A 12906-nucleotide genomic window follows, 5' to 3' on the forward strand; every position below is an offset into this window, starting at 1 on the left:
AGGTGAAGGACTACCAAGAGGATGTCAGGGCCAGAAATAATAAGAGATACAGACACAGCTTGCCTTCAGGTGTAGAGACAGACAGCACAATACAGCCAAGAACTGTAGAAATATTCTCAAGTCTCAGAGCATTCATTTACCTCTGCCTGCAGTAGCACCACAACATAAACTTCCTTCAGAGAAACCCCTGTTTTGACCATCCCATCTTCCCTTGCCAGATCCTACCACATTTCTATCAGCAATTTGCTGATAGAAAATACAAGGGATTTCAAGTGACATTTGCCAAGTACTGCACAACCCAACCAAGCAGCACTGCTGCAGAGCTTCCATAGCCACAGCTGGCAGCAGCTCTGTTTGAGCTCACCAGGGCAGAAGAAAGGCCAGACTGTCACATAAAAAAATGTTCTTCATAAATGCTCCCTCTGCATAAACACATTTGAGGAGAGAGGTCTGTCCCTTTCTTCAGGAATATTCTGCCAATACCAGCCAAATGAGGCCCAGCTGCAGGTTAATGCCTGGCACCTCCTGATAAATAGATTTTAGGTGATCCATGTGACACAGTGCTGTCCTGAGTAGCTGGAAATTTAACCCTGGCTTCCATCTCAGCACCTCAGCATGAGGTGGACTGCTTCAGCCAAAACTGAGATCCAAGTGCATGGCTGGGCTCCAGGGTGGTGCCCAAGGTATTTGGGTTCATCTGTGGAAGGAGGGGGATGTCCTACTCACCAGAGCAGTCCAGAACAGGTGTGTCTTCGCAGGCTTGCTCATGGAGGAGAATGTGAAGATGTCCTCTCCCACAGAAGGGCTGCAGCACTCCAAAGGCAAAACACCACTGCTGAAGCAAGTGGAAGAAGCAGCTGCTGCATCCCAAGGAGGGTTAGATGCAACTCAGGCCAGCACACACAGGTACACTTGTGCTTCCAGTTTGGGAAAGAAGCTCCTGATCCAATGGAGCCCTTTCGAAAACGAGCAACCTACCAAACCAACTCCCTGGGAAGTATTCTGGCTCCGAGATCAGGAGCTGTTATTTCCATCAATAATGAAGTGTTTCCTCATAAAGAGAAGACTTTCAGGATTTCCATTTGGCAAAAAACATCTTTTTCTTGTTTTCCCTCCACCCAGTCTAGGAAACCCACCCCTGGCTTGAGGCAAATGCAAATTTAAGTTCAAGACCATTCCAATTTCCCCTCAAACTCTGCTAGTACAAGGCCGTGAATATTGTTGAACTTCTGGAAATGTGAAACACAAGTTTTGCATAACAAATGTTCAGTATACAGAGCCCAGTACAGCAGGCACTTCCCACAGACATGACCCACTACAGACTTTGCTTAATCCCATCATCCTTGTGCTACATAAAACATGAAAATGCAACTACTAATACACCACAACCACCTCGGTATGAAAATGCAGAAAGCACAGAAAATACCATTTCATGCACACCAAAAGTACATGAAATACATCAGCCATGGCAACCTTTCCTCTGTTAGGAATATACCCTGAATCACAAGAATCCAGTACTCCACTGAAGGTCTCAATTACAAATGTAATTTTATTTAATTTATTCACTCAAACTGAATTTCCTCATTCCAAATCTTTACTGAAAGAGAGAGTAGTTAAATGCTTAGAAAAACCAGGAACTGCTCTAGTAGGCAGCTAGAGAAATGTATGTATCAATACAGATATGGAATGTAAATTTCAACTCAGAGATCACAACATACAAAGAAGATTTTTATGCAATACAGACTTACAAAACAATAACAGTTCTTTTCACAAATATTTTCACAGAGTTCTGCACAGCAATTTTGTAGAAAAGTAGATTTGTGCAACACCAAAATAACTTATTGTTCCATAGTATAAATTATTTTTCATTTCCTAAAAGAAAGAGGTAATTTAATATGACTGGGCAGGATCCAACTGCATTTGGTGGTAGCAAAATACAAAAGACATTGTTGTTATAGGCAGAAAAGGAATATGGCATGTGCTACAGTATCGCAGGGGCATGTTCTAATGAAAAAAGAAAGAAAAAGTGGCCTGCTGCTGCATAGGGGCTGTGCACCAGCAAACACCTGCTGCCTCCCTGCTTTCACAGTCAACCAGCAGAAATGTGCTTTGGAACTTGCCCCTGCTAAAAAACACCTGCCTCTGTGGGCTTCTGGTTTGAAGCCTTCAAAATGAGCTTTCTGATTTGGAGGAACAATCCACATTTTGGTGTGCTTTGAAGGAGATGCCAAGTAGAAACTAAAAAGGATTCACACTTGATGTAACAAAAGCTCCGTTCCCGATTTCTCTCATAACTGCACGAAACATACAACTAAAAAAGAACTAATTGTCTAGGCCTAGAAACATGCTTAAAGAGTAACATCGATGGAAATGATTTGCAAAGTTTAAATTACCTTAACCATAATTTAAATATTACCCCTCGATTCCCAGAAACTTCAGTGCTGATGTAGTACAGTCATTTGGAAAAGTACAAGACAAAGTGTGGTATGGATAGCACAGATTAAAATTCCCCCAATACCATAATTAATTTCCATTATGTTAAAATCATATATTCCTCAAGGTTATAGATAAAGCTTCAGATGGAACATCTGTTTCTTCATAATATAGCTAGAATGTGAGTTTTAACCATCTTTACTTTAGGTTTTGTTTACATACAGGGATCAAAATAGATTTCTCATTGTCACTAAAAATATAGATTTTTTTTTTAACTACAGAACCCAGCAGCTGGTTTTCTGCTTCTTTGCCCTTCCCCAAAAAAGTCAAGCAAGGTCTACAAAAATAGCAATTAGCTTTAAAAAATAGGTTGCTTCTTTGAGCAAATTTAAGTTACATTCAGATGTAATAGAAGTATTTATAAGGAGCCGTGTGGTGGCTCGACCCCGAGGGAGGCAGTGCTGTGTGCAGCTCCCTCCTGGCCACAGCTGCTCCTGTCAGTGCTTGTCCCGGCCTCTGGGAAGGTCAGTACCTGGTTTGGTACTCGTGGTGCCAGCGATTGAAATCATTGTAAAAAACCACGATGCTCCCGGACGCCATTCCAGTCATTATGCACCTGAGGGAAGCAGATTTACCCGTCAGAAAACACGCAGAGCACCGTGAAACAGTTTGTGAGGCTGGCCTGAAGCTACACCTGAGAGCTGGACAACAGAATTGTTCACCAGCATCCCTGTCCTGCAAGGCCACTTGGGATTCCCCAGGATTATTTCTTGGCTGGTTTTTGGGAGGTACTGGAGTGGGTATGAAGCCCTGGGGTAGCAGCAAAGGGAAGGAAGGCCAGGAGAAGTGTTCATTTCTGTTTCAACTCCCCCAGTTAAGCACATCTACATGAAGGAACTGGGTGTGGGCACAAGCCTTCAGTTGGAAGTACTAAAACTGAAGGCTTTGATTGTTTTGGAAGCTTGTGAAAGCAATCCCTGAGCTTTACCACAGAGACATTCTTTCTTTCCGACTTCCTTACCCTTGGCCTGCTACTGGAGATCGTTTAGATGTGTTTAGAAAGCCATAAGCCTTACACAGAACACAATAACAGGAGTTTCTGGATCATCTTTTCTACAGTCTCATTAAAGTGTTACAAAAATCAGAACTATAAGGATGTATAAAATCCTGTAATTTGGGGGGAAGAAAGCCCTAGAATTAAAAAAATTCAGAGTAAAAGGCTGCAAATATTTTCTTCAAAACAAAGATTAATGATGAGATCATCAAAATATTGCATTTTGATAGGATTGCCTATTTCATGTTAACTATACCATTTTGATTGTTTTTCTATTACGTTAAAATGTCTTTTTGCACACTCTCAAACACATTATACTCATGCATACCAAATAAATAGCTAAGTAATTATCTGTTTTACTCAGAGTAAAATACTCTGAGTCTTCCTTGTCTTCCAACCCAAAGTGAATATGATGTGAATAGGTTTTTAACTTGACTCCATGGATAAATTTCTCTATGTTCACATTAAATTTTAGTTCATTAACATGTCATTAATTACTGTTTAAAGATTCTCTAAATGCACCATTTCCAAGTCAAAAATTCAACAGCCATAACTCCAGTTTTCAAAATATATTTAACAGCAAGGGCTTTTTTTAATGGAAAAGGATTTAATCCAAAATGCCAATATTCTCTACTTATGCTTACCAAGAAGCTGTTCAGTGTTTCATTGAAGTCCACAGGTTTTACTGGTTTGGATTTTTTTAAAATTCCATTTTATGTAATATAATTTTATGTATAGACAAAAATTTTCAAAACATTCAGTATGGACTTCAGTAAGTGGAAGGCTAAGAGCCTCAACAGCATGCTTTACTGCACAATGTAGACATCCCTAAGGGATTTAGGAGACAAATCTGCTTGAAAAGTACACAGAAACATGATTTAGTAAATACACTGTGGGAAATAAAATCCTAGCCTGAAAGCTAAAGGTGTTGAGATGAAATGGGAAACATCCATCTTATAAACAATATTTCTGTGATAAAAGCACTGAAGCATTGTCAAGTACAGTTGCATTGGAAAGTGTGATGTGAAACTGCAGTAAAAATTTTAACTGGTCACCTTCAGCGGGAGTGGTGTTCAAAAAGGCTCATGCTGTATGTGGATAAAATAACTTTTCTAGAACTGAGAATGACTCTTTGCTGTAGCAAATATATGGGTGTGTGGAGGGAATCTTCCTGTGCAGCTATTCCAACTGTTCTATTTTAAACATAAAAGTCTGGAATTAGGAATGTGATTCGTCTTGTAAGTGAAAGAAGAGAGATGAAAGCACACATGTAACCTTCCACCTCCATGTGACCCACACTGTACGTTTGTGCAGACCAATAACTCAACCTATCTTGAAAGTCTGCCAAAGTAAGATTTCTTGGATCTCTCTTCATTCCCCAAAGAGCTGAAATCCTGAAAAAGATTATCTGCCTTGAATAAAACATGTTAGAAAAAAATCTTTTGCCAGCACCGAATTCTCAAGATAATCACCAGGATCTGTGACCCACAGGAAATCACAATCAGAACAACAACAAAAATGCAATTTAACTGTAAATATATATTCCCCAACACTCTTGTTCAGACCAGACTTTGTTCTCACCTTTGGTCATAGGACAGGGCCATGGATCGGATTCCAGCATCGCACCCTGGGTAAGCAAAGAGCCGTTTGAGGTCCCACACCTGCCAGACCATGACAACCCCATTGTCTCCACCTGTCAGCAGATACTGTCCATCCCGACTCAGCTGAATGGCCTGGGGGCAAAGCAAAGGGAGATTTGTCAGATAAATGTGTGTGTTGCTCTTACTTCCCCACTTTTCCATTCAAAAAAAGGTTTCCTATTGATAGCTGAATGCCCAGGGAGACTTTGATATCAACACAAGCTTTTGGGAAGCAACATTATTGTTATTTTACCCAGCAAGAGAATTAATGCTGTTACGCATGACTCTCCAATACATTAGATGTCACTAGTTAAGTCTCACCTGACCTGTGATTTATTCCATGTTCCAAAGATCCAATATGAGGTCAGCTAAAGAAATTTACTCTTCTAATTAGCTAGATTTACAGGATGCAGCAGCGCTGGCATTAAAATATAGCACCTGACATTCCCCCAAGGGTCTTTAATACCAGCCTAGCAGAAGCTGAATGTTGACAGGAACTGAACTGTTATATGAATCTCTAAAATTAATTTAGACCAGCACTATTAGATTACTGCACTGGATTAATAAAATAATGATGTGCCTTTCTTAATAGACTGTGTTTCCTTTCATCATCCACCCTGAAACTGCCTGTGAAAAATTCTATGGCATATACACTGTTTTGTATGCATCATGGGGACTGATGGCAAATCTGTATTTGAAATCTTTATTTGGGAACTAGATCACAAAGAAAGACTGGATATCATTGGTTTTCAGAGTCAAGACTTCTTCAAACAGGAATCTTCAATCCATTTTAGTATTTCTTGTGTGCTATTGGAAAAAAAATCAAGATACATACTGAATACCCTGAAGAATAATTTTCCTTCTTTATCTGATGACTATACCAGATGATACTATCAGATCATATGGACATCAGTCCATATGATGAGATGATGATAGTCCAGGACTATCAATGGACAGGATTCAGGAGAAATCTTTCTTAAAATAGGTATTTATCCAGTGTAAATACACCAAAATGGGTCTTAAGAGAACTGAACTAGAAATATTATTACAGCAAGTGCTAATTTATGGGGTGAGAGAGACCATGACCCATCTAGCCCAGAGGTCTTATTCCCAATAAAGGCAGCAGGAGATGCTGCCAGCCTGGTCAGCACAGCTCTCTCTCCCCCTGTGCACCACAACACCCAAAATCACTGCAGCAGGAAGATCAGAAAGTTCCTGTTCCCTTTAGTATCTATTTATGGAAATGCTGCCCATGAATTTTCTTAATCTGTTTTTTAGAGCCTGCTAATGCCTTCTGAAGGGGGCAAGAAATTGGCAGAAGTTTACAACAGGTTTATTCTGTTTTGAGGTGATCCTACCGGTTTCAGCGTGTACCCCAAAGGTCTCATATTATGGAGTTTCTTGAATAAGAGTTCTCAATTCATCTCAGGAATTGCCTTTATCACTCTGTAAACTTTCAGCATTCTCCATCTCAAAAAGCACTGAATGAAGCTGCTTCCCAACACCAACCCTTGGAAGAGTCCATGACTTGACTTTTCTCACAGCATGTGAGTATTTTTCCCATGTGAGTCTCAGTAATGACAACTACAGAAACCCTGAGGAGAATAAAAACTTCATCTGAAAGGAAGCTCCAGCCCTGCTTCTGGACAGAAAAGAACTGTAAACAGTAGAGAATACCAGGCCCTGATTTTATAGCCTCATCCTCCAACTGTTCAGGAAAACTGAAAGGTCTGCAGCATTTTCCAAAGAAAGAAAACCAAAAAGCTGGATGGATTCTGTTATGTGGAATAACATCAGCATGATGTTATTCATGTTATCAGCATGAGCCACCAGCAAGATCAAGACCCTTGAAAATACATTTTGGACCATGATTAATAATTCCAGTAAACCCAAACCTTTTCCTATGCTCTGTTTCCAGGTGCATCTTCTCAACTCTCATTCTGACTTTTGCTCCCCAGTCTGACTTCTGTTTTTCTGTCTCTGCTCTCTCCTTTTAGATTTGTCCACAATACTCAGGACAGGAGCAGCCTGTCCTTGGTTCTGCTCTTTTTTCTCCTCTGCTTCCTTATCAGTTCTTCCCTTTTCTTGTCCAGGGTCACAACCATCACATTTCCTGCCCTAGACCTTTCATGCACCTCTTTGTGAGGGATGATTGGTTGCAGGGGAAAACTGCATCCATGTCCTACAGATGTTCAGTACAGAATATGAATACTAAGGATTATCTACAAATGTATTCAACCTAAGGTTTGTGAATCAGCTAAATTTGGGCAGCCTTTCAATACACACCCTTCACATCAGCATTAATTTTTGATAAATTTCAGCTGGCCCAGCTTCTCAATAGAATGATGTAAGAATGAAGGATGTTAAGAGCAGCGGCTTTTAAATTTCATAAAAACTCTCTACAAACAAACGGATTATTTTTGACAAACTATTGTCACTGGAAGGCATTACTGCCACGAGATGATAGTCTACAAGCAAAATTGCATCTCAGAGATTTAAATTCGAGAAATAGTAAAAAGAACTGAAGATGGGATTTTGCAAACACCTCTCTGCTGAAGTCTGTAGTTATTTTGGCACCTGCAGTCTCTGCTTATCCAGGTCTGCAAATACACAAAACTTTTTATATGCCTCAGGAAAAGAACGTTTGGGGATTTTCTTAACATAGAGAATTTATAGCGCACGCGAACCACAAAAAATCACAGAAACTAAAACACAAAGATGTTACGTTCATGCAACACTGAAGTGTTTATACAGACTGCTGACAAGCCTAGAAACCAAAATATACAGTGTGTGTAAGATACTGCTTTGTGAGCAGCAGTAACTGGAATCAGACATATTGCACATCTGTATTTTTTTGTATTGCTTCACTCTATTACTGTGATGCCAAATACATCCTGTAAGAATTATACGATGTGTGACATTTAAGATTAAGATAGAGCTTCTATATTATGTTGTAAATTTTGAGTGTTTACTGCAACAACTCCCAAGGAGTCAGAATGGATCACATTGATGGGATTTTATTTCATACAATAACTTTAAAAGGAGTATAATTGAAACACAAACACATACTATAAACAAAATGTAACAGTGAGGAAAAAAGAAAAAAAAAAAGATGATAGACCTGTTCCACCCATATTTTGAACTAAGATGACAAGATATACATGTAAATTTAGACACAATAAAGCAGAACTTGTAGAGTTTTTCCAACCACATCTGAGTATGGAAAACAGAATACTAACAAAGATTAGACTTGAGTATTCTAAATTGAAGCTTCTCCCCCAAAAAATAAATGTTCCAACCATTAATTGCTTCTGTAATTGTTACTATCAGAAACATGCTAAGCACTTCAAAAGCACAGACACAAGGAGCTTGAAAACTCTAATTTAGAGGCTGTCTTAGAAGAGTAGAGTAAGAAAGGGGCAGAAAACAAACTGATTAAGACTGAAAATTATCTATAACTAGCATGCACTGAATGGATGATCATGAGATCTAACTAACCACACAAGTATTAAAGAGATTATTCATTAAAAGCAAGAATCAATATGGGGTAGTTTTTTTCTCTATAGCAATAGCAACCTCCTAAGGGTATTTCCAAATTGCAATGAAGACCGTGACAAATAATTATTTGCTACACTTATAAAATTCAGCTGATGAAAATCCATTAACCTTATGGTCATGGTTCACTTGAATTTTATACTTGAGGCTTTAACTGAAGAAATGCTATATTAAAAGGCAAATTAAAGTCATTAATCTTTAACTCTTCCACTACCTGCAACATGCAGTAGGTTTTGTGATCTTTTGATTAAATAAAGTACAGGCTTTGAACCCTTACTAATACCTATGCAATTTTACTAAGTCACTGGCTTGTCATGAAGACAAGATGTTGATTTATTTAATGTTTATTCTTTATAAATAAATTTCTCAGCCACTTGCCTATATATATATATATATATAAAGGGATGGAGGAATGAATGAAGGGATGGAGGAATGAATGGAAGGAAAAGGTAACTGTCAACATTTCAGTTTCATGATACGTCCTTCAAGATTTAACAAACAAAAGGATGCTTTTACTCCCAAGTACTCCAACTGGTATAGAGGACAACGTAAATCAATTTTACTATTGTGCTTTTCCCCAGAGTAGTTTATCTGCAATTCTGCTAGGTATGAAACTGAAACAACCCTGAAACTAATCTTTCTCACAACAGAGCTTCAGGCTCTCAAATAATCCCCAAAGCACACAATTTCAGCAACATTCTAAAATCTGCATTTCTGATTTGTATTTCCTTGGAAAGTCTCAAAACTTTGCACAAATCCCTTTTAACGTTTCAGGTTTTTGAAAGGCAGTGCTTTGTAAAAAGGCAGAGCTGACACTGTGACAGACGTGGCTTACAGCAGCAGGAGTCTTGTGAGTACTTCCACATTTCAAAACGGACTCAGGAAAGGAAAATAAATTGGTTCCTCTGGGTGAAACAGCACACAGTCTTTGTTTAGGGTAAAATAACTTTACCTCTCAGAACAAGCAGACTATTTAAAGTTAAAGGTATTCATTAAGATATCTAAACACTACATGCTAGATGTACCGCGATATGCCTAAGCTCCACTGAGCAAAACAGTATTTAAAACAAAAACAGGTGGAAGGCATTGATTAGGCCCTGAATTTCCCCAGAGGGTCTGAATTTTTTCTGGCAGCTTTCTAGCACAAGAATACAAGAAAGAAAATCAGAATGTTGATCCCAACATCACTATTGAAAACTACAAGTTTTCAACTACAACAATGTCCTGAAATACTGGTTCTTAATGATACAGGAAAACCAAAGCTGTTACATTACAAATTCCACACTTAAGACCTTTTTCCTTCCCTTTTCTACCCTTCCCAAGCAAAAGCCAATGAGGAGAGTTTGTCAGCACAGCCCATGGGTAGGTGCTATTCATTTTAAATGCCCCACTTCAATCATGCAGTTGCCACTCTCCTTCAGTGATGATGTAGTGCAGAAGCACTGGCAGAGACGCTGTAGGTTGTTTAAGCGTAAAGCTCAGCTGGGACCACTGGGAGATAAAGAAAACAAAACAAAACAAAATAAACCCCAAACCCCTCTACAAACATAATTCTGGCCCACAGAGAGTAGAACTTCCATTGCCTCCAGCAACATTCCTAAAGCTGTGGGTACTGACTGAAACACTACAGAAATTGTTTTAGCCGGCAAGGGATTTCTAGATATTTTACAGATTTGCTGGCCTAGCTGACAACATAATCACAACTGAAAGTGACAGATTATCAACATTATTAATGTAAAAAGAGAAAACACTGTGATATGGTCTTGCTTTATGGAAAAAACTCTGAGATGAAGGGTAGGCTGAAAATCTCAGAAGTATTTGTACAAGGACAGCCAAAGGAACAATTTCAGGCAATCTATGCAAAAATCTACATTAATTTGGAAAAATGTGCACTACTTCACTTCCCCAGCCTCAAACCTACACTTGTGGCTACCACAGAACACAGAAATCAAATGCCCCCTTACCCTTTCAGATTGCGCTCTCACTATGGAAAAGGGACCTACAGAGAGTGCTATTAATAGTACAAAAATGAAAGATCAAAATTCTTTAAAATACACTGACACGTTCTTCCATCTTTAGTATGGAAAGAAGGGCTCACAACTTTGCACAACAGCTGAAAGAATGCCAATTATTCTGTAAAACAAACATGATGGCAGAGAGGGATTTCCTTCCTGACGTGTGTAATCCAAAAAAAGGAAAAATTTCTGAGTTTTCAACTTAAAAGAACATTGGAAATCCCAGCAGCTGAGTTACTGGGATCTTCCATCAGATTACAAAAATCATCTTGGAGGTGTGGTACTGCAGTACAGCTGGCAGCTCCTGTTCTGTTTCATAGGTACTATTACACAGGAACTGTCAAGAGACCTTCATTTTGTATTATAAAATAATTTTCAGAAAGCCATAATCTTAAAATGCCTCCTGCAAAATTTCGGACTTGCTCCATGTCTCTTGCAGCTAAAGACGTGGAACTCTGCTGCATGCTTAACAAATGCCAAAGGGCTAAAAGAGTTAAGTATAGATATATCCCTGTAAACTTTCTGGAGCTCAGCACAACACATGCAGGAATGCAGTCAGAGATGCCAAAAGAAAGAGAAAACTAATATTTAAAATAGCATGTCCACTGACCTCCTGCCTTCAGACTCAAAAGTAAAGATGCAGCACAGCCTCTCCTGGTCAGCAATTAGTAATATTTGCATTCTTCAGCTCAAGGAAATGCCTACGCAGTATTCCTTACATTATGAACAGAGTAATTTTACAGTTAAAACTGCAAAAAATCTCCTCTTAATGTTATTGAGAGTACGTGGTCCCCTTAAACTTTTTCAGAATGCTGCTATGCAATGGTCTTGTACCACATATTTATGGTCTGGCTATAGAAAGAGTCTCCACACAACTCCAGCATTGACAGCTTTTCCCCATGGAACTGACAGCACACATTTGAGGACACTCACCCTTATCTTGTCATCTGTTTCCATAGTGGCCTGCAGTCTCCCATTCACACTGAACACACAGAAGAGGCCGTTTTCATAATATATGACACAGTGGCCTTCTCTGGAAGCTTGAATAAGTTTTGGTCTCAGGCAGCTTTCGGGACCTTGTAATCTTTCACGACCTTCTAATGTCCTCAGTAGATCTCCATTCATAGAATGTATAAGACATGGTCCTTCTAGTGAGACAGAACAGGATCTCAGGTTATTGATTTATACACTCAATTATAGACATCATTTTTCAAATAATATTTGAAAATATTATATTACTTAAATATTTTTATAATACTTAATATTTATAATAATTTAATATTATAATACTAAATATTATAATACTTAAATAATTAATAATTATATTACTTAAATAATCACTATTATACTACTTTAAAATGGTTGTTACCATGTTTAGGTGAATTGCCTATGACTTCAAGGGTGTCAGACACTAAGATAAATGGCTTACCCCTTAAAAGCTTTCCATTAAGGTATTTTAGAGCATGTAGATTGCCTTCTGTGGATTTTCTTTTAAAGCAGATAGTAGTTAATTTTGAGATTATTTAATTTTGAGTAATTAAGCATACTGAGCCTTGAAAGGAGATTTTCAAAAGAGACACACAGAGCTAAGAGTAATGAATTTGCATGGGTAGGTATTCTACAAGTGTATGTACTCATATTATGATTTTAAGCCATACACGACCCACTAAATATTTTCTTTTTTAACACATTTTGACAAATACCTGATTTGCACATCAGCCACACAAGTCCACATGCATAACACAGAAATGAACACAGACCATAAGTACACCCAAATCTGGAGACGTATCCCTGAGTAACTACTTTAGAAACACTAAAGTAGAAAGATAATGAGATCTTAAGATATTAAAATAAATAAATATTTATATATAAATATAAATACTAATAAGATACTAAATAAGATACTGATTCAAATAAATTTACAGTTTAAAAATAAATGTGGACAATTAAGCTAATAAGAAAATTATAAAGAATGTCCACAGAATGAACACCGTTCTTTATAATTTTCCTGCTAAAAGCAAATCTTTGAGAACACAAATGGAGCATATTAGAGGCTTTGCAACCAAGCTGAAAGAGCCTGAACAGAATTACCAGTACTTTATACACACCCTTCATCAAACAAACAGTCCAGCACGTTCTCTTTCTCTCAAAACTAATTTTTGCTTCCCCTTTTTGAGAAGTTATCCATAACAGCCCCTCTTAACCATCC

General features: G+C 38.2%; 1 protein-coding gene across 5 annotated transcripts in view; it reads right to left on the reverse strand.

The window, feature by feature from the left end:
• Window positions 1-1531: 1531 nt before the first annotated feature.
• Window positions 1532-12906, reverse strand: part of LRBA (LPS responsive beige-like anchor protein) — a 367479-nt gene continuing 356104 nt past the window's right edge. For all 5 annotated transcript variants that reach the window (XM_086889595.1, XM_086889593.1, XM_086889594.1 and 2 more), the window contains 3 exons: window positions 11631-11845; window positions 5069-5220; window positions 1532-3049 (listed from right to left, as the gene is read on the reverse strand). In XM_086889595.1, the coding sequence (XP_086745721.1) occupies window positions 2959-3049; window positions 5069-5220; window positions 11631-11845 (458 nt within the window). In that variant the 3' untranslated portion in view covers window positions 1532-2958. The remainder of the gene's footprint in view (window positions 3050-5068; window positions 5221-11630; window positions 11846-12906) is intronic.

The sequence above is a fragment of the Cyanistes caeruleus genome, chromosome 5, assembly GCF_971803275.1.
Source record: "Cyanistes caeruleus chromosome 5, bCyaCae1.hap1.1, whole genome shotgun sequence".
In the NCBI taxonomy this organism is placed as follows: Eukaryota; Metazoa; Chordata; class Aves; order Passeriformes; family Paridae; genus Cyanistes; species Cyanistes caeruleus.